Source organism: Ixodes scapularis, unplaced genomic scaffold (genome assembly GCF_016920785.2).
Source record: "Ixodes scapularis isolate PalLabHiFi unplaced genomic scaffold, ASM1692078v2 PGA_scaffold6__148_contigs__length_123643588, whole genome shotgun sequence".
Lineage (NCBI taxonomy): Eukaryota > Metazoa > Arthropoda > Arachnida > Ixodida > Ixodidae > Ixodes > Ixodes scapularis.
The window spans coordinates 18,712,646-18,740,327 of NW_024609881.1; the positions used below are offsets into that span (position 1 = coordinate 18,712,646).

General features: G+C 45.9%; 3 protein-coding genes across 3 annotated transcripts in view; 2 read left to right on the forward strand and 1 right to left on the reverse strand.

Annotated features, from left to right (window-relative positions):
• LOC8040860 (voltage-dependent T-type calcium channel subunit alpha-1H) overlaps nucleotides 1-6,898 on the forward strand; it is a 138,807-nt gene extending 131,909 nt beyond the window's left edge. Inside the window, exon 36 of the mRNA XM_029978421.4 lies at nucleotides 789-6,898. Coding sequence (XP_029834281.2) covers nucleotides 789-1,441 — 653 coding nt within the window. The 3' untranslated portion in view covers nucleotides 1,442-6,898. The remainder of the gene's footprint in view (nucleotides 1-788) is intronic.
• Nucleotides 6,899-14,892: 7,994 nt separating this feature from the next.
• On the forward strand, nucleotides 14,893-15,792 carry LOC8040859 (cyclic pyranopterin monophosphate synthase). Its single transcript, XM_002401463.5, has one exon. The coding sequence runs from the start codon at nucleotides 15,130-15,132 to the stop codon at nucleotides 15,664-15,666; it is 537 nt and encodes a 178-aa protein (XP_002401507.3). The 5' UTR covers nucleotides 14,893-15,129; the 3' UTR covers nucleotides 15,667-15,792.
• A 688-nt stretch (nucleotides 15,793-16,480) lies between these two features.
• On the reverse strand, nucleotides 16,481-27,671 carry LOC120844166. Its single transcript, XM_040215816.1, has 2 exons — nucleotides 27,028-27,671; nucleotides 16,481-16,703 (listed from the first exon to the last, which is right to left on the reverse strand). Exons 1-2 carry the CDS (start codon nucleotides 27,669-27,671, stop codon nucleotides 16,481-16,483), a joined length of 867 nt encoding a protein of 288 aa, XP_040071750.1.
• Nucleotides 27,672-27,682: the final 11 nt, after the last annotated feature.

Below are 27,682 nucleotides of genomic sequence, written 5' to 3' on the forward strand. Positions count from 1 at the left end.
ATTTTGCTGAGACCTCCTCTCCCCCCTCCCTCTCATACAGCATTTTGTTATGGGCGACCCCCCCCCCCCCCCCCCCCCCCCCCCCGAAACGAAATTCTGGCTACGTGCCTGTTACAAATATATATCATGTAAAGACTGATCAGATATGGAGCGGGTTAAAACTTTCTCTTGAACGTATGCGTTTTTCCTCGTATTATTACCTTGGTCATATTGTTTTATTTCATATAACCACATAAAATTGTCTACGTAAAACTACGTTAAAAGCTATCAATTATTTTTGCGCGTAGTATGAGTTTACTAAACAACACGGAGATGCCAAGTAGTGTCGATACCATCTTGCTTTAAAAGCATTAACTCAAAAGACTATCCCTAGTTTATTTTCAACTACTATTCTTCGTTTCATCTTAAATCCAGACGCAGCAGACGCTACTAACTTGTTTGACCAGTCATATAGCCTCAAAAGCGCACCAACTTGGTATTCGTCATGTTTCTGTATGTGTTTTGTTATCGCTCAATTCATCATATGCAGAGAAGACATAGGGACTTGCGCCTTTAACACTGCATGATTGATCCCCATGTCGGCTACGTCCGGACTTCAAGTGAGACGTAGTATACTAGTATGAGTGCCAATATCGAGACAAGCCAAAGCCCTCATGTCTACCACACCTGTCGATCAGACTGTTGCCGTGAGGCTTGCGTCCGGTTTAAGCTAATCGGTTTTCTCTTGTTTTAATCTATCTAAGGCAACTTGGGCGCCTTAATTCGGACACGGTTTCACCCCATTGCAGATGGCGAATCTTCATCGGCGCTGCCCGTGATTAGCATCTGCATCCCGGACGACCAGGACAGTCCGATTCGCAGCAAGGCGTCATCGTCGTCCACAGATTCGGACGCCGCCGGAATCGACATCGCCGATATCGAATTGACGACGGAAGAAAGATCAGCAGCATCGATCGATGACGTGAACATCCGCCGAGCCTCGCCCGAAGACGGGTCCACCGAGAAGGTGGCCGTGGCCGACCTGCGTGCACTCACCACCGACGAAGCCTACGACCTTCCGTCAACGAGTCCAACACCGCCGTTGGACGTCGACGAAGACGACGAAGATTCAGAGACCACGAGCACGTCCACGTCGAAACTGCGCTACCTCCTTCCGAATTACCCCGAACTCAGCAAAGCCATCGACCCCGACTCGAGCGAGTCCAACTCGTGGACGTTTTCGGCAGAGTTCCCGTCGTCGTCGACGTCGCGGACCGCCATATTTGCTGGTGGAGACGCCACCGACGAGGAGGAGGACGTTCAGACCCCGACCACGACGACGGACGAGACGACGGCGCCGGTTGTGGTAGTCGCAGAGGACAACAACGGAGACCTGGTCAGTTTCCGACCATGTCTGCGGCCATCTGTCGAAGACAAGAGCGATGATGACGGAACGTCGTGACGTCGCGTCTCGCAAGTCACATTGAAGCCCAACTCAGACAGACAACGTATTGCCCCTGAGCCGACGTAGTAGAACTTCGGCGTCGCTTCAACAACTCGCGTCGGCGACGACTTCGGCAAGGACGACCCTGCAGGCGGTTTCTGCGTCCGTCCGGTCCTGATGCCAGGATGGTCCGACGGTGTTGCGCAGACTGTCTGCTTGAGTGACCGACACCAGGGTGAACGTGCATCGTGGCGGAAGAGAGACCAGCGGTAATAGTGCTCCCGATGAGGTGCATTCGGTCCTTCTAGTTTCTCCCGCGGTGTCGAGAAGAACGGAATGAAACCGAATCGCCCATGATACCAAGCACACATCGGCAACACCTACCGCTACTACCGCTACTACCACTACTACCACAACTGTCGCTACGTGTTAACAAACCCCTCACCGCCACCTGACAAGCTGTGATGACACCATTTTTAGGTCGATTGTGCGTGTGTTTCTGACACTGCTTTCTCTCTTGACCTCCTTTACGGAAACATTATCGACATCGTGTTTGCGATGGTTGAGCCTTTTTACGTTCCAGCCGACGATTGTCTTAGCTATGGTTTGGATTTGTTAAACTTCTTTCTCGTAATCTGAAACAATAGGCGATAGAAGAAATGGCGGAAACAGAACGGCCCTCCTTAATCGTCCCACTCGACTTAGAACTCGAGGATAGCGCCTGAACATTTCCGAACTGTCAAAAGGTCCTGGGCTGAAGAGCCGCTAAGGTTTTGCTACATAGGCCAAGTCTGGCGTTGAAGTCTGGGTTGGTCCCGCCTCGCGACTGATGCAATAAGAAGTGCTGTGCTCTGGTTTACAATGGCAGGAAGCCGATGCTCCAGAACTGCGTCACCCTGGGGCAAACACCGACACCCTTGGCAAAAATGTCTGCTGCCGAGACGAACTGAACTCGTTACAAAAAGGTGCTGGTGAACTGAGAAGGCGGATAGATAGTGGCACTGGCGTACGTTGGGGTTTTTTGTGGGGGACTTGACAACATACAGATATGTTACGACAGGCACAAAGGATTGAAGGATTTTCGCGCTCTGCAGTAAATCGTTGAACCCCAGCGTCGAAGCCACGTCCGTCATATGTGCATGAGGTTGCAATGCCCGCTGCGTGTAAATGCGCTGTTACTAGGTCTAGGTACCGGGTTATGGGTGTTTCCTAATAGAAAACTAGGTTACGCTTGCCGGAGAAACGTCTGAGGTTTCCTCGCGTGTTTTCTTTTTGCTAACACCTTAATATCTGTGTAAAGGGGGACGTGAACCTACGTTTTATGAATACGGAAAAACGCTGCTCACCGATGTCGACAACGTGGCTTGCAAGCGGTCATTTTTTACCGTTCTGGATTTTAAGATAAAGTTACCGGCTACGAACCCTAAACAACGCGAATACACTAAAAACAGGCAGTATTAAGGGGGCTTAATTTTTATGTAGCCAGTTAATCTCAGGTTAACCGATGAATTAATACGCGCATCTAGATCTTGACGCACCTAACACGCGATTAATGACCGAATGCCCGAATCAAGGCAGACTAGACACTGCAGGGCTCGACAAGCGTGTTTACTTCTCTTCAGACGTTTTCTGTGGCCACGGTGCGACAATGGGGGACTGATCTTGGGGAAAAAGTTTTTTCGAGCAAATTCAAGCTTTGCGTTACCTGCCGTTCAATTTTCTTCGACTAATGACGAACGTGTTCCTTGGGGATTAATTCTTAAAATTACACACGAACGCAACAATGAACTGAAAGCTGGTCATGCACACGTAAATGTTGCAAATTCAAGTACTAATAATTGTTATCATTTTATTTTTATAACACACGTCTGTTGCAAGCATTACTCCCGGACTAGGCTACCTTAGAGGAACATAAAAAACGATTAGCGAAGGCATGATCGTCTAAACAAGTTCGCACTCTTGACATTGGGGACGCAAAGGGAATCCGTCGGGCCAAATGCACCACCAAAAAATCACAGCCAGTTGAGGAACAGGGTGTAACTGCGAATACATTAGACTCACAGCGCTGCCACGAAGAAAAGCTCCCATGCCATATCATGCGATGGCACAGGCATTACGATCCAGTCCGGCTATGGACTAGATGACAGCAACGTATCACACACTCAGCACCATTGAGAAAATACCAGTGCTTCTTAGTTCGTTAACCAGTAATAAATGGCTTTTTAACCGGTTAAGTCTTTTCGGGATTAAGTAGTTTCGGGTAAGTACTGGCCCCCCAAGAACGCGTTTTGCAGAAAGACTCAGATGCGATGACTGCCGATTGTACAAAGGGCATTTTGTAACGATAGAACAAACACACAGGCGGCAGAGAACTCAATTATCCATAGACCCTGCATGGCCATTCAAATATGGTAACAGAGGCAACCCGTTGTAACGAAGTTGAGGCGCGTGTAGTCGCTCAACACTGTTCGTTGTTAGAACCAAGCCTACGATGCATCAAGAAGGAGGTGGACGTGCGTCATGAACAAAGCCAGTTAGATCTGTTTAGAATCGCCGTGCCACTTTCGTTGAGGGACTTTCCGAGGCGCTTCGGGTGGCCATCCCCAAGAACGAAACCACCGAACCCACCGATGTTCCTTTTCCCCGTTCGATATAGATGACCGCTAACGCCGTTGTCGACGTTGTTGGAAGAAACAAAAGAGCACTCTTCTTTCCCGTAAACCGTCACCACAGTCATACAAGAGCACACCCATTGCACTCACTGCATCGTGACTCGAACGGAAATCGTCTACGGTCACTTTCTGTCCTCGGAGCTGCGACGAGGGAACCAAACCTAAGAAAGCCAGTTAAAGTTAGCCCTCATCGTCGCCTGAATTCAGCTGTGACGAAGTCAAAGAAAAAAAAAAAAACGAAACCCCGAACCCGCGTCACTGGTGCAAAAACGCGTGTTGTAGGTTTAGAGCTTTCTAAGAAAAGAGAAAAAAAAACAGAAACCATGGAAGGGGTTACGTACTAGAAGTGATCCCCTCCAGTTTATTTCGATTTCTGTAAAACAAGTACACAGCATCATGGGGGAAACTTTGGTTTCAAGGTTTACTATGTATCTTATGGAAGAGTGGGAAGAAAAAAAAATCAAAGCAGGCGACGATATGCAAAGCAGAGGCCACAGAGTCGCAGTCCGCATAACCTGGTCGCCCTTCTATTACAAAGGCTGCACGTCCTCTTTCCTTACTTGAAAATCGTTCGTTTTGTTTGTCTCTCGGTGAAGACATATGCCATGGACGACTGCAGTGCTTCGATTTGCTCGCTCAAAATCCCGTGGCTAAGAGTGGCCGCGAGAGTGAGATACGTCGGAACGCGCTTGAAACGCTTCTATTTTTCTGTCGATGCCGTGTCGCCGCCGCTAAGCTCCGCATCGCTTGCGTATTGTTGCTGTTCGTCGTTACTGTCACGTGTATGTGGCGCGGCTGCTTTTCGTGGGTGCGCCCGTGGTGGATCTGCTGCGCCGTGCACGCTCGCGCAACTCTCACTCGCGTCGGCGCTTCGATCGCATCACCACCGCACCAAACTCCCGCACAAAAATCGCAAATCGTAGTTAATGCAAGATGGGGTCGAACCAGGCCGGCCCCATGGCGATGCGAATCAGTGAACACGGGCCGGTTTTTTTTCTTCTTCTTCTGACCGCGAAACAGCGTAACCGCAAACGGAGACAGCCAGCGAGCGCGTCACGTGATGTTTTCTATGTCTTTTTGGCCGTCTGCCCACCGAAGAGGCGTTGCAATTTTCATCCGACTTTTTTTTTCTTGCAATGGTGTCGCTCTCGATGGTGGGTGGACGAAAGGCTACTTTTGTTTTTGTCATGGGAGGTTCGTTGGAGATGTATGTTGTTTGGTTTACGGTGGAGACGCTACCACCTAGATATTTTGCAGAACAACGTACGCGATTCTTTCGCATATTTAAAAAGGACCCAACCTTCGTTCCATTCGTCTGTTTTTGCTTCTTGCTTGTTCTCAAACTGCCCAAATCGGTCCTGTTTCAAAATTAACATCCCTCACAAAAAAGAAATCAATCAATTTTGGACGACACTTGTTGCAAGTGAAGTCACTACAAAAGTTCCGACGCCAAAAAAAACGCGGTACTATCACCATGCAACCCCCTAAAACTGAGGAAAAGCTGTTTTTCTTTTAATTAAAAACCCTCAAGACTTTATCATAACATGGGACCACAAAGAATGTTTTGTAATCTCTACTTTTCTTTATTTTTTCTGTTTTGGGTTGTTTGCCAATGTTTGATTTTTTCTCTTCCATGGGTTTTAGTCGAAATACATTTAGGCACGTCATCCCCAGAGGTACTAACCAATCCAGTCCTACGGTTCTTCCAAGAATGGCTGCAGCTGGTAGAGAAATGCTAGGATAGATTTTTCCTTCATGTGCCTCATGTCTCTTTCCAGTTAGAAAAATCGCTGACCGTGAATAGAGTTTTCAAGGAGAGCTACATGGGCTCTTCGTGTTTTTCCATCTTGCCGAGCATTTCTGCGGTGGACAGCTTAAGGTGCTCTAGACTGTTGTCTTGTTTTTCATTTCAGAATTGTCGCGATCCACGGAACATCGCGTCAATGCAACAACTAGTTATTGCACTAACGTGGCCCGATGTCTCGCAGTGTAAAGAAAGCGGGTTGATTTCATACGTGATGCCGAAATGTTTTACCATCTTCTTTCCTAGACCTCAAGAAAATGCATTTCCACGGTCGTACATAGGTCACTACTGCCTTTGCCCTCGCTGTGATGTCTATGAAGATATAAAAAAGGTCTCTACGAGCTACCGGCGTCCTCCACAATACGCGTACAACTTTCACAAGCCGAAGGTTGCGGAGAAGTAGCTGCTATCCTGCATGAAAACGTCACACTTGTCTTCAAATGATCCACTAGCCACAGACTCGCACACCGAATGCCTTGCTCCGCGATTGTTTGTCCGAACAGTTTGATTTTGTTCTTTATGCGCCTGTTGTACGAAGAACCCCCTATCTGTTAGTTGAAGTTTCAAGGATCGCGTTGCTCATTATCTTTATTAAAAAAAAACAATATTAAACTGCAGACAACCGTTATCACAGTCTGATGTACAGAACCTAGTTTGGGTTAGTATTTCATCCTGCTCACTCAGCAATGTTTTGTGTGCTCATCGGACGTTATAAAAGTGAATCTATTGCAGAAGAGGTTATGGGAGAAAAATTGTTGTCGGCCAAGCGGCGACTGCTCGTTGTCAGCGACAATGATTGTGTGTGCTTAGCCTTTTTTTGCTCTTTTTTTTTTTTCTTTTTCTTTTTGTATTGTGAAGCAGACTCGCTCTGTGGCCGAAGCGACTGAGCTGTGATCCTGTTATCCGAAACGAGGGAAGAAAAAGTCGACATGTGTTTTCGCTGGGGAACAAGCTTTTCGTTGTTATATCTCGTCATTATTAAAATAATTAATTCCACAAATGCAAGGTGGTCGCAGCCTCGTCTTATTTTCCTCACACCCAGCGAATGCCAAACATCAGTGAGAGGTGCACAATACTGCATTTCTATGTATGTGTTCTATGTTGTCTTGCAGCGGACGGAAGAAATTATACACCAACGCAGAGCTCCGATGTCACACCGGTGCGGTGGAGCTGCTGTCCGCTGTGCGCATGCGCGAATCTGGTTTCTACGCACGCGCAGTGGCCACAAGGTCGCCGCCATCTTGAATGTCGTCACTTCCAGTATGGGCGAAAATACTGCTTTTGCCGTCGCCACGCCAATATAGGACATTCATGATATAAGCGTAACCGTCACACATTCTCGTTTTGCCTTACCCCTATATTTGTTTTACAATTTTCAGGTTTAAAGGTTTTACTCTTTCTTTCGCCGCCCATTTCGAATATGTCTACGAGGTGGCTGGGGACTAGAATAAACGAAAAACGTCTGCTTTTTGCGCACCTCGTGCTTTTGTTGTTCCCATCCAGATCCATCCACGTCCTTTTATTTCTTTATTTCAAATACCCTCGGGGCCAGAGGCATTGCAGAGGGGAGTGGGTGTTAGTGAGGTGGTCAGTCATAACTCTCTGGAACAAGGTGCCGGCGCTGGTGGTGACGCTATTCTCAGGGGAGGTCGTTTTATGCCCACAATGGGCGTCGGAAAGGCCAGAATAGGAGTAGGCCGTTGAGCTTCATTTGGCCTGGGCTATCTCGCAGGCATGATCAAACCTTGGAGAAACATAACCAGGCGTGTAAAGAAGGGACTGATGTAAGTTTGGGTGGTAATACATTTTGTGCGGAAGACAGAGGCGGGAAATGTTACGACGAGTCGGAAGGTTGTGAATGTTAAGTTGAGCTTTCATGGCAGACACGCTGTAAAAACGTGAGAAATTGCACGTGATTAAGCGAACAGCCCGGTTCTGGACCGATTCAAGTGTTTTTGCTGAAGTGAATTGGTTAGGACTCTAGATCAAAGCCGCAAACTCTAATTTTGGGCGGACGAAGGCAACATAGACAAGGCATCTAAGGACAGGAGAGGCGGACTTGAAGGTGCGGCGCAAATATCCTAACTTGCAGTCTCCTGAATCAATGATAGTATTAATAAGAGTATATAAGGAAATTTCAGAAGTAATGTGGACCTCTAGATATTTATACTCATTGGCATAAGCAAGGGCTATACCGTGGACAGTGAAATTCGGTTTGGGGATAAGGTGGCGAACAAGAAAAACACATGCATTTACATTTATTGGTGTTAAGAGTCATCTGCCATGTAACATACAAGTCAGTCATTTTATTGATGCCATTGTGTAACGCTAAAAACTTTTCATGAGTTGCTATTTTCCTATTAGCCCCGAGAAGTTTGAGTGGCGCCCCCTTACGGCAAATCGGGGTGACATCACGCCGAGGGCAGAATTTTTCCCTGACTCGCCTTGCGGAGGCTGTGACGACATTAGCTTTCGCCAAGCTCGTTTTTATTTCCCTTTTTTTGTGCCTTTCTCGTACGAAATGTGAATCTTCATATGTGTTTTTATGTGGTATGGCCTGTAGCTGCAAGCGAAACTTCAACCAACATTTCAGGCATGGTTGACAGGGCAGACAGCGCTTGAATCACAGCTGGTATATGAAAATAAAGAAATGTGGCCACAATTGCAGGAGCACCACGAGAGATTTACATCTCAAACAATCATTGGTGCTGATGGTTTGATTGAATCAACAAAGTATTATTATTTGTGTTTTTTTGTATCCGCATTTCAACAAAAACGCCGAAGCAGAAATGTTGCATGCTGCTCGCGCAACATTTTAAATATATGGTACGCCATGGCGAAAGAATTACAAGTGAAACAGTCTAAGTTCAAGGACAAGATAAAAAATAAAAGGAACACAGCCATACACTAGTTATTTAATTATATGTGTTTACATTGCACGGCATTCGACATTTGCGGATTTCGGATAGTATTTCAATGAACTCCACTGGTGGTGTCTATGGACTTGTTATAATATCCTTCAAGTAATATAGAACAAACGTAACTGAAGGTGTCTAGCCCGTTATTGACCCCTCCTAAACAATGTACGCTTTACAGGTTCTAAAATTTACATTTCATCTAAATCAAATTGTCCTGGGCCTAAAATACTTGAAGCTTTTCTTATGCAAACTGTCACCTTCCTTTCTCAGGTTCTACATTTTCTGCTACTAGTGCGGCATCTTCCACTGGACAGTAGTTTAAACGCTTCCTGTTCCTTCTGTCTTTTATTTTTTTTTTTTTTGACAGTGTGTTTAGTTGTAGGGGGTTTTGGGGACCTGTAGAAGTGCCTCTTTTTTCTGCAAATGACAAATTGACGATTCAAGCTAAACAATTCATTTGCCGAATACACAATGCTGGAATAAAGAAAGAATACAAGGAAAAAAGTATAACTCCAACTTATGCCACTATGGTACTGCGAATATTTTGGGCAATTCAGTACATTTCATAGAATGAGAAAGGGGAAATTTGGCTCTTTTTCCCACCATAAAAACACGTTTCCAGTAATTCTGCGTTTTCTAAAATAATAGAAAAACATACCTGCTTATGTGTGCGAACCATATCATTAATTCACGAAGAACCTACATTTATGTAAAACACTCCTGTTCCACAAGCATTTCGAAGGCTTTCAGACCCAGGGCCTTTAAAGAATCTACGAACCAGCGTATGCAGAGTGACACGCGTAGGGTCAGGATCGCGAGCTAACTGCCGACCACCCAAGGGCTTTTGGTATAAATGCCTTTTGAAATGCCCTCAAAACGGGGTGTAATAGTCCCTAACTCGTGAACTTGCAAGGAATGAAATGTGAGCGTCTGAAACACATAAGCCGCCGCTTCGCCTACTTCTCGCACGATCGCCTTATGTCGTGTGGACGTACGGGGGAGGGAGGTCCATCGGCGGAATGGCCTCCGCCAATAGCTTTCGGTACTTCTGACCTAATTATACAGGGAAAAGTGATAAACACGTTTAGAAAGGGTACGGAAGTACGTTGATAATGCTCTTACCCAGCGTCTTGTTTCACTGGGTAAACGAGTCCCACTTTTCGAAGGGGTTGCGGCACACAACGACCGACACTGACGGTGCCTCTCCAATCCTTAGTTTGAATGTCCATTCGTTTGTTCACCTCGACGTCTTCGGGCGGTGAATGCTCATAGCCTGATACCGGCTTCTTTTCGGAATTTGCATTGCGGCACTAAACAGTAGGTCAGCATGATCGCCAACGGTCGTGAGGAAACGGGCGCAGAAAAGCAAGCCCGATTACACTCCCTTGATACTTCTTTTACAAGTAACGACAACCTATACTAATGACAAAGCACATTCCGCTGGAACAAAATGGCGGCATTCAGTTCAAACCCCTGGGGTGCGCTGCCATTCGCTTCCTAAAACCTGAACCGTCACGCAGTCGGCGCTTCAAAGAATGTCGCTACTTGTGGGAAGCCCTAATCTAGGGACTTTAAGCCGGATGCCAGATCGCGAAGCGGAGTCCTTCCCCTGTCGTCACGGTACACATCACCCAACCAAGGCGCGGAGAACGCAGCGACGCTTGTGTTCGCTCTTGGGGCTAATAGACGACGCAATCATCAGCGAGGAGACGAATGGAGGAAGAAATACGAAGTGGGGGCAGATCATTTACGTATATAAGGAAAACCAGAGGCCCAAGAACGGTTCTCTGGGGGACACCAGATGTGACAGAAATGGAAGCGGAAGTTGTGTTATTAACGCAAACAGACTGTGAACGATGCGAGCGAAAAGAAATAATCCATGCTACTACTTGAGGATCAATGTTGTGGGGATTCCTGCGGTCTCCCTTCCACGATGGCTGCGATAACGGCCGCGGGTCGGAACACTCGGCCTCCTTCGCCGTGAGCTCCGACCTGTCCGTGAAGCGTAGGAGAGCCGCCTGGCTTGGGGGGCTCTCCTCCTCACTCTCTCCCGGGAGGATCTTTTTTCGTCCCCCCGCTCGGAAGGGGATCGCTGCTGACAGGCGAAGAGGTTTCGCCTCTTGTTTTCCCGCTTTCGGGAAAGGGACTCGTCCGGGTGACCGCGAAAGAGATAGGACGTGTGTCGGCGACATCTCCGATGCCTCCCCGGGCTTGGCTCTCCGGAAGCCCGCGTCTGGCCAGGTAAGGACTTTTTCTTACCTTGCCGGCGCAGAGGCCATTTTGGATGGGGACATTGTAGTTCATTTTAAGAGTGTTCTTATAAATGCTCTTGGACTCTGTCCTTACTCTGGGACGTGTGTCTTCTCTCCCGCTATATTCGAGACAGTGAGACAAGGTAGACGATCATTGGCACCGACGGAGGTAATTAATCGAACCGACCCGCGGTAATGTAGCTCTAAACGTCGTCTACATTGCCGCGGAGATCTGGGGACCGCACTACTAGGTTGGACGTCACCTTTCAGATATCGCCGCTGTTGAGACAACCCTTTGGTTACTCTATCGGTACCTGTGTTGGTAGCAATATCCCGCAATGTGTAACATGGATAATTTGTGGACTAGAAGGTTATGTGGGATCTTATCAAAGGCTTTGGCGAAATCGAGAAACACGGCGTGAGTTGGGTAGCCGGAGCCCATATTCTGAAAGAGATCGTTAGTAAGGCTGGTAAGTTGGGTCTCACAGGACAGAAACTTGCGAAAGCCATGCTGTAAGCTACAGAAGAAGTTATTAGTATCAAGAAAGGTATGGGGAAGATGTTTGGAGATGATATGCTCAAAAATTTTAGAAGACATACAAGTCAGGAAAATTGGCCTTTCGTTGAGAGGGGATGTTTCGTTACCGCCTTTGTTGACCGGGGCGACACTTCCGATTTTCAAATCGTCAGGTGCCTCTCCCGTCTCCAGCGATTGTTGGAATATTCTTGCGGAAAAAAGGGCAGATGCCAGTTTTACGCTGCGAACACTTTAGAATTTATATTATTCATGCCACAGGACGAGGATATTTTTAAAGAGTCAATAATTCCTACAATTCCGGGGATATCGATTATCATATGGTCTATTGGGAACTAATCGTGTGAGACGGCAGAGTAATTATTGACAAGGGTAGGATCAGTAAACATACTTGAAAAAAATGAAAGCCGTTTACACCCTGTAACAACGAATTAGAGCGCAGCTCTTAAAGGAGGAGGGAAGGGTACTGAAGGGAGGGTATACCCCTCCTCCTCACCTCCTCGTCCTACCTGCTACTTCTCCCTTTTCTTCCTCCTCCTCCTCTCCTCATCCTTCAAGCTCCTCCTCCTCCCTCTCCTCCTTCTTATCCCTCCTCCTCCCCCTTCTCCTCTTTCCCCTCCTCCTCCCTCCTCCCTCTCCTCCTTCCTCCTCCTCCTCCTTTCACCTTCCTCCCCTCCCTCCTCCTCCTCCCCGCGCGGTGCAGTATGGGATATCATATTTCCCATAATGCACCGCGCGGTTACGCCGACGGTGACGCCGACGGCGACGGCGACGTCGACGCCGCTCAAGCCGGAAACGGGCACCTAAGAGCTGCGCTCTAAAGCATCATTCAAAAGGGATGCACATTCATCCATTATCTGGAATGGGAATGTCAAAATCATTAACAAGTCGGTACTTTTTTTTTTTTTTCTCCTGCAAAATGCAAAATGAAAACAGGAGAGCGGAGAAGCCTTACGAAACCTGTGTGGCGCTGCATTCAAAATGCTTCCCTTCTCGCCTTCCGCTCCTCCTCCCTCTGTTACCGCAACCTCGTTCTCTATTGTTCGGCACCGAAAGCAAGGGCTTTCGACACGCGGCGCGGCTCTGTTTACCAACACGGCCGGAAGGCCGCGGATGCGCAGCAGCTATGTGGGCAAAAGCGGCCAGGATCATGTTTTCGCCATTGCGTTCTATGGCGTGCGCTCGTTGTTGACTTTGTAGAGAGGCTTCTAGCTTTATTTGTGCATCGTATTTCCTGCCAACGCATGTTATATGCTCGACTATTTGAGCTCGCTACCCAAGCCTGAACGGCAGCGGTATCGAGACAAACTGTGAATGGACGGCGTTGCCTTCGACGATCCGTACGCCATAAACAAGGCGTGTTGCAGTTCCGACGCGAAATTTTCCCCACTAAATCTAGCGAAAAAATTTCCCCGATAAATCTAGCGGAAAAATTCCTCGCTAAATCTAGCGGAAAAATTTCCCCGCTAAATTTAGCGGAAATTTTTTTCCCGCTAAATCTAGCGAAAAAATTTCCTCGCTAAATCTAGCGGAAAAATTTCCCCGCTAAATGTAGCGGAAACAGTTTCCAGCTAATCTTAGCAGAAAAATTTCCCCGCTAAATCTAGCGGAAAAATTTCCCCGCTAAATCTAGCGGAAAAAATTTCACCGCTAAATTTAGCAGAAAAATTTCTCCGCTAAATTTATCACAAAGATTTCCCCACTAAATCTAGCGGAAAAATTTCCCCGCTAAATTTAGCGGAAAAAGTTCCCCGCTAAATCTAGTGCAAAGATTTCCCCGCTAAATGTAGCGCAAACATTTTCCAGCTAAATTTAGCAGAAAAATTTCCCCGCTAAATCTAGCGGAACAAGTCGTTTGACTGATTGACAGCGCTACAACCAGTGCGATGACAAGACGAGAGAAGAGGTTCGCGACATCTATCAAGTAGCACTGAAACCCTTTCGATTTGCATATAACTGAACTGAAGGTTTTGCAGTGTATGCAATATCAAGTCTAGTCGTAAGCCTTGACAAGCGATCATAGCACACCATATCATAGTCAAATGCAGGTGTGTGAATCAGTCGTTTCCCGCGAAAAAAAAAAAAAAAGCTTGTGCTGCCGCTTTTCCACGAGCTAGTTTGTAAGTGTGAGATTACTTTTCTGATGTCTGTAAAATAAAGACCTTGGAGGCTCGTCAAGAAAACATGCTGTCAATCACGGCACACTGATTAGAGGCCGACAATGGGAAAATACCGTCTGGGTTGGTGATGTCGTCGTAGGATGGCGGCAGATCATTTTCGACGGGACTTCGAAAGGGTAGGATGGGATGCGCCGTGTCTCGGTAGGGTGGTAGGGACATGGCGAACTCCTGTGCGGGAAAGGCCGACTTGGGTGAAAACACAGAACGTAATTTGTGATGGATTGGAACTGACGGGATACAAAGATTGTGGGTACTCACGCTTCCAGGTACCACGTCATTCATAACGTTTAGTCTGCTGATAAAGCGTGTTCATTTTTTCATTTTTCTTTTTTTTTTTTATCGGAAAGCTGGGCACTTTTTATATATCTAAAGGGCGAAATCAATTGCTTCTCTTATTTCTTTCTAATTTCCGTGAGGTACATATTGGTCATCTACCCGTTCCGTCAAAGTGTGACACAAAAAGGATTGCATTAAATATCGTCTTTCCGCTGCTGCTTAAAACAAATATGTAAACGGGACCAAAGGGCAAAATAGAAACGAAGAAAAATGTAAAGGGTACTCAAAAATAAACCGCGGCCAAGTCACTGGGCGTAGCACCCGTAGCGAGCTCAGCTTACAGCGATCTTCTCGGACGAATATCGCCACGTGGATGAAAGGAAGTGAGCGCACTTTCACATCGGGCAACAGGTGACAGTCTAGGCTACAAATATGGCACCGGAAAGGCGCTAGTTCACATAGCATCGCTCACTCGTTCGCTGTACAGCCGTCGAGTATCGGAGTCCGCCGCCATATTTGTTTACCGCAGTAAAGCTCTCCTCCTCTCCTCCACTGCTTCTCCTTTATGAATTTTGTAGTTCCTTTTTGTTTTGCGGGTGACCCGTTTCGTTTGTTTACACTACTCTTGTAACCGGGCGGAGTATGAGGAGTAGGCAAAGTCACGTGGTACGCTGACGTCAGAAGTGTCTTAATCTCTGTGCATAGAGTTATGTCTTTGTGCCCTTCGTAATCGTAAAACGAAAAAAAAAAAAGAACGAAAGTTTATTTTTAGGGTCGACGATATACAAACAGCTAGCTTATCCGCCTGTTCGTTGTGCTTTGACAAGTACGTTTTGTCTTGCTTTTGAAGTATTTTCGCAATTTTCCCATCCGTCGGCTTAGCAGCTGTGGAGCAGCTGTAGGGCTGTAGTGTACAGCACCGTGCTGCACAGTGCCACAGCTGGTGTTTTGAAGCTGGTTTGTTAGCTGGAGCCAGCCGCGGTACAAAGAAGATACGGCGACAATTACGAACGACCACGACTGTGGCCACAAGGAAACCAAAACTTGGGGTGCGTACGATCCGTTCGATATGCATTCAACAAGACTCCTCGGGATCCGTCTGCTAGCCGAATCGTGCAGACGACGCGCCAGCGATGCTCGCCTCACGCACGTTGATGAATATGGCGGCGCCAAAATGGTGGACGTTTCGAACAAGCCAGGCACCGTCCGAACGGCGACTGCTTTGGGCAGGGTCCTCCTGGGCAAAAAGGTCTTCGACTTGGTCAAGTCCAACCAAATGAAGAAAGGCGACGTGCTGCCCACCGCTCAGCTCGCCGGCATCTGCGCCGCCAAGCAGACGTCCCAGCTGATTCCGCTGTGTCATCCGGTAGCGCTGAGCAAGGTGGACGTTACCCTGACTTTGGTGGAAGAAACTCACGAAGTCGGCGTGAACGGGTACGCCAAATGCACGGGCCAGACAGGTGTCGAGATGGAAGCACTGACTGCGGTCGCGGTCGCGGCGTTGACTGTCTACGACATGTGCAAAGCGGTCAGCCGCGAGATCAGAATAACCGACATACGGTTGACCTCTAAAACCGGTGGGACCAGGGGAGACTACCAGGAGTAAAATCAGTTTCTGACAAAAGCTTTTCAATTTATTTTTCTTTAGTGCGTATCTCACTTGAGGTTATTTCCTGCATACCCAACATTGAAGCACTTGTTTGCAATAGCTTTTCGACACTCAAATATTCAAACCTTAGCTTCTAAAAGGGTTGCCCACTCATTTTTTGTTATGCTGCGCAGACTACCTCTGGTGCATGCTAGCTATTCACGTTTTCAGCACTTGTTCGAGCTTTACTGTTTTCAGCACAGGAACGAGCTTTACTTTTATGGGACAAATACCCACAGCTTGCGACTGCGAACTCACCCCTACAGGTAAATAGTAAGCAGCTATGGAGTCTCGGGACCCAGAGTCGCAGTACCCCCAAAATGAAAAAGGGCGTTTTTTTTTCTTTTCTTTTTCTTTTTTTTTTTTTTTTTTGGGGGGGGGGGGGGGTACGGTGCCTTATTATTTTTGGAGGGTATGGTGCCTGGAATCTGTAATTGAAGTGTATGCGTTTGTTTTTGTACTCTTATTATTTTTTGGGGGGTATGGGGTCTGGAATTTGTAATTGAAGTGTATGCGTTTGTTTGTGTACTCTTATTATCTGGGGGGGGGGGGGGGGGTATGGGTGCCAGGAATCTGTAATTGAAGTGTATGTGTTTGTTTTTGTACTCTTTTTTATATTGCATTTTTCACGGTTTTCCAAGTTTTGTTTCGTAGGGTGTGTACATCTTTAATCGATGGCCTTTTTGAATGTATATGTATGTTTTCTCTCCACTCCTGCGATGACCTCATCGAGGTCGCAGTATTTTGAAATAAATAAATTGCTATGTTTAGTTTACTTTAAAGGAGTGTTTAAAGTTCCGTCCAGACAGAACAGCAGCAGACGCAGTACAGTTCTGTCCAGACGGAACGATAGCAGGCACAGTAGAGTTCCGTCCAGAAGGAAAGGTAGCTGGCCCTGTAGAGTTCCATCCAGATGAAAGGACAGCAAGCCCTGTAAAGCCCCGTTGGTTCCGTCCATAGGGCTCAGTAGAGGATATTGTTCCTTTACGTCCAAGCTAGAATAACGAAAACAAGCTTTCAATCAATTTGTTGGGATGCCAAGGCTGTTTTTTCTAGCGGTTACTCGCGGGTTTTACTAAAAGATCCTAATTACAAAATTATGTGCTGCAATCACGGAAAAATATTGTGGAAAGTTGAGACAGGCTGTTCTTCTTCATTACGACAATGCACCCAGCCTCAGGTCTTGCTATACAATGATTGCCATTCCTAAATAATGCTGTGAAAATGGCATCTGCCACATTCACTGTATCTGGCTACCAGTAACTACTTTTTAGAAAAAAAGAAACAAGCTTGCATGGGAGGCGATTTTGAATCGGTATACGACGTAATATAAGCCAGAGATGTGCGGTTTGCAGAGGTTGAACAAATGTTATTTCCAGGAAGCAGTAGAAATGTTATAGGATTGCTCGGACAAGTGCATTTTACTTGAAGACTACATTAAAAATAACATAGGAACATTGCCAATTGTTACTCCATTAATGGGTCAGGGTAGGAGCATAGAGATAAATCCTTGTGCATGCTGGACGGAGCTTCAGTGGCCCGTTTCTCTTCCGTCTGGACGGAACTTTAGCAGCGGTTATAATTCCGTTTCGATGTAACTCTAGTGGTGACTGTCGTTCTATCTGGACGGAACTCTACAAGGTTTACTAACCTTCCGTCTGGATGGAACTCTAGTGGCGACTATTGTTACGTCTAGACAGAACCCTAGCCACAGCCTTCTTCTAAAACATTACAAAATATAAAAAAGTATATTTTTATGCAATATATAAACTTACATGCATATAGTTATGTTAGTCAGCACAGAGTCATATTTGTTTGGGAACTATTGACTTACCATTTTTAATAGGTGTAAGACATGGATGAAGTACACCTAGTACGGGAAAGTTTTCTTTCAGCCAGAATTTCGCTTGCAACTTATAGTATGGAAGATATGGTACATCTACTTCAAATATCAGGGAAAAAAAAACAACCAGGAACAGTGCAAAACAAAAAAGTTTAATCCATGTTTTTTTTTTTTATGTAAAGTTGGTGTATTTATTTTTCTTGCGACGACACTGGGCCTTGGCATATTTTTGCCATAATATTTTTGTGCTCAGTTAGAAGTATGTAACATAGACATTACACATTTTTCAATAATGCACTTCTGTAGTTTATTCTGCATTAAAAAAACTACTGGTCCTTGAAAATTTAGACCGACAAGTCGATAAGCACCAACAGCGTGGACACAGAGTTGAAGAAACATACCTACTTGTATCTCCATTGGTACGACACGCAAAAAAAAGTGATTTATCACAATGGCATCTCATGGCCAAGCACAGTTTCCTTCTCGTCAGAAGAACAAAAACACAAAAAGCACCATCCCCCCCCCCCCCCCGAAATTTGAACCATTTCACAAAGATTTACAGCCACTGCTGACTCATGTCAACAATGCAAATATGTACATAAGATATGTATACTATTTACAAGTGTGTACACCGTACGGAAGAAAAAAATATCCGACCCACACTTATACAAGCTCCCACATTCCCATAAATATACACCGCATGTAAAAAAAAAAGCCAGTCTCGCAATGCCTATACTTCGTTTCAGCTTCGTTCCGAGCGCGGCCTATGTTATGAGCCGAATGGCCAATCAAACAGCGAAAAAGGCACAACGTCATGGCGTGCTCTCTGCAGTTGATAGGACCAGCCGGTATTCGCCGTCTCTCTGTGCGCGCTCCTCTGCCGGCTAGTCCTGTCCAGCGCAGAGAGCACGCCGTGACGCTGCGCTTTTTCCGCTCTTTGAATGGCCCTTCGGCTCACAACATCGGCCGCGCTCGGACCGAAGCTGAAACGAAGTATAGTCAATACGCATCACAAACAATTACAGACAAGGAAGAATGTTTTAAATTAGCAGAGGTTAGAAGCATGGCGTATTGGGGACACATGAAATTCATCTCCCTGAGCAGAACCAAGAGTGACTCGGCAAGATCAAAGGTGACTCGAAAAAATCAGGGGCTATTTCGAAGAATATTAAACGAGTCACAATATAGATGTGACCAAGCCCAGAAACAAAAGTTCTCCCCACAACCAAAAAAAAAATATCACTAAAAAAAAAGCACAAAAGAAACAACCGGCCAGCAAAACCTTTGGCAAGAAAAAAAAAAAAACGACAAAACAACTTAAGTACGCGAATGTGCAAAACCGTTTGATCGTCTGCAGATGGCAGGAACCTTACCCACCTCTCTGCTCAGCTTGGCCCCCTTTGAACGCTAGAAACGTTCCAACTCTGCGTCTGTACCAAAATCATGCAAAAACCCCACTTGCATTCGTAAATAAAAAACTAAACAGAGCAAGAACAAACATGTTAAAACACAACATGGCATGAACAAGAGCCGGTGCAAGTATCAGCACCTCCGATGCGCAGGACACGACACAGATTGGCATTTTGCATATGATTCAGCGGCGGTGAATGCTCCGAACACTGAAGAAAAGAAAAAAAGTGACTAGTATGGCCGTGGGCGACCACGAAAGCACCTGGTCGTGCGACAAACTGGCAGTTTTCCTAGTATCTTAAATGTAAACATTTCGGCGGAACTCCGCCTGGTTAGGTAAGTAATAAGAAAAACTGCAACGTATTTTTTGGAATTTTCTTATTAGTTTTCCTAGTACAAAAGCACGGCTCGTGTGCCGCACACGCACGTGGAGGTCCATAATGCACATTGGTGATGTGAACACACCTTTCTCAAAGGACGGAAAGTTGCTGCTTGAGCAACTGCCAGCACTCGAAGCACTGAATGGCAGAGCGAAACTTGCAACGGGTTGCCATGATGAAAGTAGATTTCATCCCTGGTTCCATCCAAGATCCTCTTCCAGACAACGATCCAAAGTCAGTTCTCAATAGGTCGCTATCGAGCATCCCAACCAGTAATCCATGTTTGCTATGCACATGGTAATCCGGCATTACTAATAGCTCTGCCCCGCTTAAACTGAAAGTTCATCAAACCCGTCAGAGGCGTTGCTGGCAACCGTGCTGCACTTAAAAAAATCTTTAAGTGTGTTTCTCACCATGACACTGACTTTTTTTTAGAAAGATGCTCCCATCATGATTACGAGAACAGTTGGTCAACAGTTGGTTTGGTAATGTCAGACCGTAATAGCAATGCAACTGACAGAAGAGCAAGAAAGTAAGAATTCAGAATGCTCTCTTTCTCCGAGGCAGTGTAAAAGGTCACTGTAAAACCGTTTGTGTAAAAGCTCGAAATTTATTTTACCCTGTTCGAGGCTTCAGAAAGGCACCGGAGATTAGAGGATTAAATGGCCCGACGATTCGACGTCGCTCGCAACGTGTGAACTGTGTGTGGAAAACTTGCAGCAAAGTTAAGAGGCACGGCTCAGAAACAAACGACCAGCCCCCCTCTTGTTCGTATAAAAAAAAGTTCTAGTGCATCCGCAACATCCCCTTAAATTTCTCTCCACAAAGTGGGCAACGAAAATGATGGCGACACAGCAGTTCAGGCATCCGGATTTGGAACCAGTAATTTACGCAGTCCACTGCGCAAGTGACAAATGATGCGGTGCATTCTGAAACATTAAAACATTGGCGGACAATTACTTTAAAGCACTCCTCGCAATTATAACAATTCTGTTTTCGGCTCACAAGTATTGTTTGTGCGAAAACAAAATAATATTGCTTTTTCAATTAGTGTTATTTCGCGATTTACATGTATCTGCATAAAACTAAGCACAGAACTATAATGCCCGACGTTGCGCATCCGACATCCACTCTCCCTACCTTCCGAAACGTTCGTGTGTGTCCTAACACCAGAAACAGGCATTTTAAACGTTAAAAACGAGACGTTGCGAATATGGGACGCACACTTTCATGCAAAGCTGACGTCAAGTGACTCAAATCGGAGAACATGCATATTCAAAATATTAATATTCTCTCTTCTGGTGAAGGCTCAGCAACCGTTGCATTTGTTTTCGCGCCCGAAACGGTGACTCCCAGAGAAAGTAAGAACGCAGTGTTATTGCCTTCATTTTAGTAATGTACACACACATGCAGGCTTGCTCTGATGATGCCTCAAAACCGAAACTCTCGCAGCGTGATTCGTGACTGCGCCACGCTCGCTTCTACCCAGCCTCGTTGTCACGCCCCTTCTGCAAGGAGTCACTAAAGTTGCCAGTAAACACACAAAAATGACACCGATTACGTCCTCAATTTCATTACGTTTAAAAAAAATGAATGAAATGGCGGTAGTATACACAGTTCACGTTTACTGCTCAACTAAATTTTACATACAAATTATTACATGTAGTTGCGTAAGTTTAGGACATCTTTTGACTATAGTTTTCATCAAACAATTCTTTAATAAAACCAAGACGCACCACGATTATTATTAGTTTTGTACTTGCGCAGTATTTCGGAATTCAGTTCCATTGGCAACATTCATTCTAGGTGGCGCAAGCTATCGCCTACTACAAGGTGTACCGTTATGGCAATTATCCACCCATCCGAGAGACTCAAGCAAGCTAAGCTAAGCCAGGACAGAAACAGAAATAGCGTCGAGGTTGATGATGGCTTGATAATGGGGATGCTTGGGCTAGTTGGTAATTCATGCTTGGATGGAACAGCACGGATACAGTCACACTCACAGACACACAAGAAGGAAACAGACTAGCAGCGCTGATTTACAACTCGCTGATATATTTCTGGCCATATCGTCATCTTCTCCTCCTTTGCCGTTAATGAGAACATTTTAAATTCTTAAACACCAGAAGCTAAATAGCCAATAAACATTAAAAAAATAAATAATAAATAAATGACGACTAAAAATAAATAAAACTTAAAAAATAAAAATATTTTTAGTTTAAATTTTTAATTGTAATTTATTTCCTAATAAAAATATTTTAACGTTATTTTTTTAATTTTTTAGTTTTATTTATTTTTAGCTGTCATTTATTTATTTATTATTTACTTATTAATGTTTATTGGCTATTTGGTTTCTTGTGTTTAAAACTTTTAAAATGTTCTCATTAACGGCGAAGGAGAAGATGATGACGATTTGAGGAAGAAGAAATATATCACTGAGTTAATATTAAAAAATTCGAACACCAACCAAGCCCTTCTGTAGGGACCCAACGTTTCAAGGCCAATTCGGCCTCTTCTTCAGGGGTGGCCGTTGAGGAGCAGTGTCCTTTTCTTTTTCTTCTACTGCGTGTGTCTGGTCTTCTTCTACGGCTCTGCCTTTTTCAATAATGTGACGAAGCCCATTCACATAGGCGGATGGTAAAGCCCCTAGAGATCTGTCGATGTTCTGTGGCGTTGTTTGAATATGCCATGATTCTAGGAACAGTCTTTTTTGAGGATTCGTCTCAACGTCAACGATGCATGCGTTGTCGAAGTTGATGCGATGGTCCTTGACGTCGCAGTGCTCAGCGACCGCGCTACGCTCGTGATCGAACTTGCGCACGTCGTTTTTATGTTGACGGATTCTCTCTCTAAAGTTCTTCGTTTCGCCGATGTATGAGGCCGCACAAACCCCGCACGGAATCTTATATATAACCCCTTGCGCTTTTTTTTTTACCAGGGCGATCTTTTGGGCGTGGCATGAGTCGTCCAAGGGTAGACACAGGCTTGTGCTCTAGTTGTTAGTCAGCGCTGCGAGTCTGTATATCCGCGCTGTTCCAACCAAATTGATGATGGCAGCAATGCACGACAGTGACAAAGGTTAGTGTGTTTTAAATGTAGTACTTCTTCGATATGGCGGAAAGCAATGAACGGCAATTTCGGCGGGAAAGATGCCGGCGCGTAAACGAATTCTTCGAGCTTTCTAACTCTGCGAAAGTAGACTCGGTAGCAAGGGATCTTCCTCGCACGAACATTAATTGTGATTTTTTTTCTAGACCATCTTAGCTTTCTGCTGTGACTGTCATCACAAATTAATGTTTTAGGAGCAGTGAAATCAAATGCAGAGCGCGCAAACAAAGCTGACGTGGAGACCATCCTAAAGTATGGCTGCGCCACGCTGGAGATAAACTGAAAAAGCTGCAGTCAAAGGCCGGAGGTGTTCGACATAATGGTAAGTTTCTCACATTACCTGTTTTTATTATTAATGCTTATGAAATTGATTTTTTTTTTTTTTTTTTGTAGATCCCGCTGATTATTTGGACTAGTGCTGACCAAGATGCGAAGCCAGACTGCACGTCTGGTGCAGATATTGAAAAAAGTCATGTATAGCATTTCCTCTCCAATAAAGTATTTCTTGAACAGTTACCTTTGTTTGCAATAATGAATGGCACGATCATGCTCATAGTTACAGGCTAAGAACATAGCGCAAGGAAATACGCGAAAGTTAAAGCCGACAGCATGATGGAGGGGAGAGGATTTCTTTTCTCCTCTTCAGCATTCCGCCAGCTTTCTTCCTCATTTCCCTTGCCCTATGTTCTTAGCCTCTCACTGACTAGTAATCTAGAATTAGTGTGTAATTTCACTTTAAATTAGCGCACAACAATGCATGTTTTTTTTCTGCAGGCAGCTCTTGCAGGCATCTTCAGGTTCAGTTGGAGAAAACCTAGAAACAATAAAAATGAAAGCATCCTAACAGCTCAGTGAACAGCTGCACCTGCAGTGCATTGTCCTAAAAATGTACTAGAAAACTCCTTGGCTGCCCTCCTGAGGACGTTCTGAGGATGTCCTGAGGCCGGACAATAGGACGTTTTTAGGATGTTTCCAGGATCATTTGAGGACATCCTCAGGACATCATAATGTCCTCAAAAGGTTGTCCTGAGGGCATCCTGGGGATGTCCAAGTGTTGTCTGGGAATTATCTTGCAGTATATCACCTTATTTAGTAAACATGTTGCATTTAAGTTAAGAAAGAAAGAAATATAAAACATTGTTTTTGCCAGAACAAAACGAAATATCAACGAGTCTGGTAACAATGTATTTTTTCCGAATATATATCTTTGCCGAATCTTTAGAAAAGTTCGGCAAACGTTCGGCTTTGCCGAATCCCAAGATTTGGCATCGAACTTCCGATTCGGCAAAAGTTCGCCCCATCACTAATTTTGAGACAAAGCGGGGGCTATGAAAAAAACGCTGGAACGCCCGACGAATGTTTCAGGCGGCGGAATCTGTGAAGCGGGCAATACAATAGAATGTGCCAAACAACCTGCATAGCACACATGCTGTTTTACGTACCTCACTCCTAGCAAACTGCGACGGACTCTACATTTTGCCAGGTAGACGACGCGCCCTAGAGCAGCACATTCCAGCGTGCTAGTAGCCTTGATTCCAATCATTCATTTGTGATAGAAAACCAGCTATCAATTGTTTATCCTGTACTCACACAAGTGCAGCGTGCCACAGGGTGTTCAAAAGTATCGCATCATACAGGTAGCAAAGCCTGAATGGGTTGATGACTGCATTTTATTGATTTAATTAGAATATTTACCTTTTCACACAAAGCTCCTGTTGTTGCATGTCACTCGTGGTGCAGTGGTTCATGTGGTAGTATTTACCTGATTGTACCGGTCGTACCGGGTAACAAGCAACACTACGTGTAGAACGTTTTGAGATCCCCTGGGCGCTGTGTCCTCTTCTTCCTCTTTTGTCCCCCTACTTGCCCCGTTTATTCGGACTTATAAAACAATATTATTACATCTCTTTTTCCCACGCAAAAGTCATTCGCCAAATCTTTTTGGTTTTCTTATGGTCCGTCCGGACCGGGTCTTTGGGATGTTTTCTTCTGTAGGAGGAACACAGAATTCTGGTGTGCTTGCTTCAGGATGTGTTTGGTCGGTTTGGTTTGGGTTTGGTTGGAACCAGGTGATGTGTATTCCGGCGGAGATATCCTGACCTTGTCCTGATAGTGTAGGATCGAGGTTCTGGTCTCTTGCCCGTAATTGTTTCAGTTGCTTTGCTGTCTCTTACCCATACCTCGCTGCCGATATCTAACTCCTGTTTTCGGCACACTCCGTGTCTCTTGTCGTAGTTTTCCGCTTGCTTATTTTTTTCTTCTCGATCCTTCTTCCGGAACTCCTCATGGTTGGGCAGTCTTGGCAAGAGTGTAGAAGCCAATACTGGCAGTGTGGTTCGCAACTGCCTTCCCATCAGAAGCTGTGCTGGACTGTACCCAGAAGGTCCTGGTGTTGTTCTGTAGACCAGTAATCCAAGCTCGGGATCTTCAGACTTCTTGATGATGTCTTTGGCTATGTTGACCATCCTTTCAGCTTCCCCGTTACTTTGCGGATAACGTGGACTGCTTGTAACGTGCTCGATCTTGTAATCCTTACAGAAGCCTTCGAATGGCTTGGAGCTGAATTGTGGACCGTTGTCTGACCGCAGAACCTCAGGTATTCCGTGACGTGAAAATAGAGCCTTGAGATGTGATATGACTGCTTCTGAAGTGGTTTGTCTCAGTCTGGTTATTTCCACGTACCTCGAGTAGTAGTCTACGACGAGCAGATATTGGGCTCCTTTCAACTCGAACAAATCGGTCCCAACTCGTTGCCATGGTCTCTCTGGTAGCTCAGACGCGATCATCGGCTGTGTTTTTGGTACCCACTCGTGTGCGCAGCTGAGACAGTTTGTGACAACGTCAGCCATCTGAGAGCTTAGTCCTGGCCACCAAACTGACATCTTGGCTCGTTGCCGGCATCTCGAGATACCCTGATGGCCATCGTGCAGTCGGTGCAAGACTTGCTTCCTCATTTGACTTGGTATCACAAGGCGGTTGCCTCTCACGAGTAGGTTTTCTTGTACCGTGAGGTTGTGTCTTTCTTGGAAATATGGGGTTATCTCGATTGGCACTTGCTGCTTGCTAGTTGGCCACCCTTTTTCACAGTACTCCCTCACTTTAGTACAGACGGGGTCGTCCTCTTGCATCTTATTTACCTCGATCAGGTACTCCCGGGATGCAGGGACTGACTGAAGGACGACTTGCACAAAAGCCTCGGTTTCTTCTTCCATATTGTCTGGAGGTTCAACAGGTGACCTTGACAGGGCATCGGCCGTCCAGAGTTCTTTTCCAGGCACGTGTGAGATTGTGTAGCAGAATCTCATCAGCCGCAGTTTGAATCGCTGAACTCTGGTTGAAATCGCATCCAGCTCTTTGGACCCAAGAAGAGGTACGAGTGGACGATGATCTGTTTGGATGTGAAACTGCGTTCCTAGCAGGAACTTCTCGAATCGTTCACATGCCCATGTCACGGCGTACGCTTCTTTCTCAATCTGTGCGTATTTTGTTTCTGTGGTACTCAGTCCTTTCGAAGCGAAGGCTACTGGTCGAATGTTTCCGTTCTTGTCCTTTTGTAGTAGCACTGCCCCCAAACCGTAAGACGAAGCATCTGCTGAAACAATAATTTCTTGTTGCGGATCATACAGTGTTAGGGCTGTTGCCTCCTGGATGTCCTTCTTCACTGCATTGAATGCTATTTTCTGTGCAGTGTCCCACGTCCACTCGCTTGCCTTCTTGAGAAGGTCACGCGGAGGCTTCAATTTTTCGGAAAGATGGGGGATGAAGCGTCCTACTTGGTTTGCCATTCCGATGAATTGTCTCACATCGGTCACTGTCGTTGGCGCTGGCATATTGAAGATGGCTGTGACCCTTTGTGGGTCTGGCTTGATCCCTTCCTGGCTGACGATGTGTCCCAAGAACTTTATGGACTTTTGTTTGAACTCGCATTTGTCGTTGAGTCGGACACCTGCTGCTTTCAACCTCTGAAGGATTTCCTCTAGCCTCTCATCATGCTCTTTCTCGTTGGCACCAGTGATTAGGATGTCGTCCATATGGCATAGGACTCCTGGGATTCCTTCCAGGATCTCGTTCATCCTTCGTTGAAAATACTCTGGGGCGGAAGAAATTCCAAACGGCAATCGTTGAAAACAAAATCTGCCAAAAGGTGTGATAAAGGTGGTCATAGTATGTGACTCTTCTGCCAACCGAATTTGCCAAAATCCGGACTTGGCGTCTAGTTTTGTGTATAGTGATGTGCGTGACAACCGTCCCAGTGTTTCTTCGACAGAGGGCAAAACTAGCTTTTCGCGTTCTATGTTCTTGTTGAGGTGTGTCAAATCCACGCAGATCCGTACTTCTCCGTTCGGCTTGGGCACAACAACTATTGCAGAGCACCACGGTGTAGGCTCTTCAACTTTCCTTATGATTCGATCTTTCTGCATGCTTGCCAGCTGCTCTTGTACTTTCGTCATCAGTGCCAGGGGGACACGCCGTGATGTGTGGACGGAGACTGGCGTGGCGTTTTTCGAGAGTTTGATTTTGTACTCTCCTGCCATTTCTCCGAGACCTTGGAACAACTCAGGGTATTGTTCATGGTACCTCTTGGCTGTTTGGTCCGAGACTGTGCACAGAAGTTGGATCAGCTCCAATTCGCTGCTGGCTTTTCTTCCCAAAAGAGGCTCTTCCAGGCCGTTCACTACGTAGATCACGTGCTGTATAGATTTATTGTTATGTTGTATCGTCGCTTGAAACTTGCCCAACACTTCGAGTTGCTGCCTGTTCGCACCGTAGAGCTTGGCAGCTGTCTCCTCAAGGGTCACCTTGCTTGGGACAGTGTTTGGAGGCATGGCACTGACGTCTGCACCAGAGTCTATCTTGAATGTAGCAGGCGTTCCGTTGACTCGCAGTTTGACTTTCCACGCACTTTCTTCAGCTGCGTGGATGCTTCCAATCATCCAGTTTGGCGCTTCATTTGGGTCCTGTAGAGTCACCTCTTTTAGGGTGCTCTTGCCCTCATTCCTAAGCTTCTTAAAGCAAACTTGTTGCCAGTGACCTTTTTTTCCGCAGTTGCGACAGATTGATCCCGCTGCGGGGCACTTGGACTTTTCGTGTGCACTGTTGCCACATCTTCCACACGTCTGTGTTCTAGCCGCATTATTTTCAGCGTTTTTCGGCGGGTATTCTCGCCGCTTTGCGCCTTTCTCTTTTGCTGACTTTCTTTTGTCGAGGGCATCCAGCGTCATGTCTTCTGCTT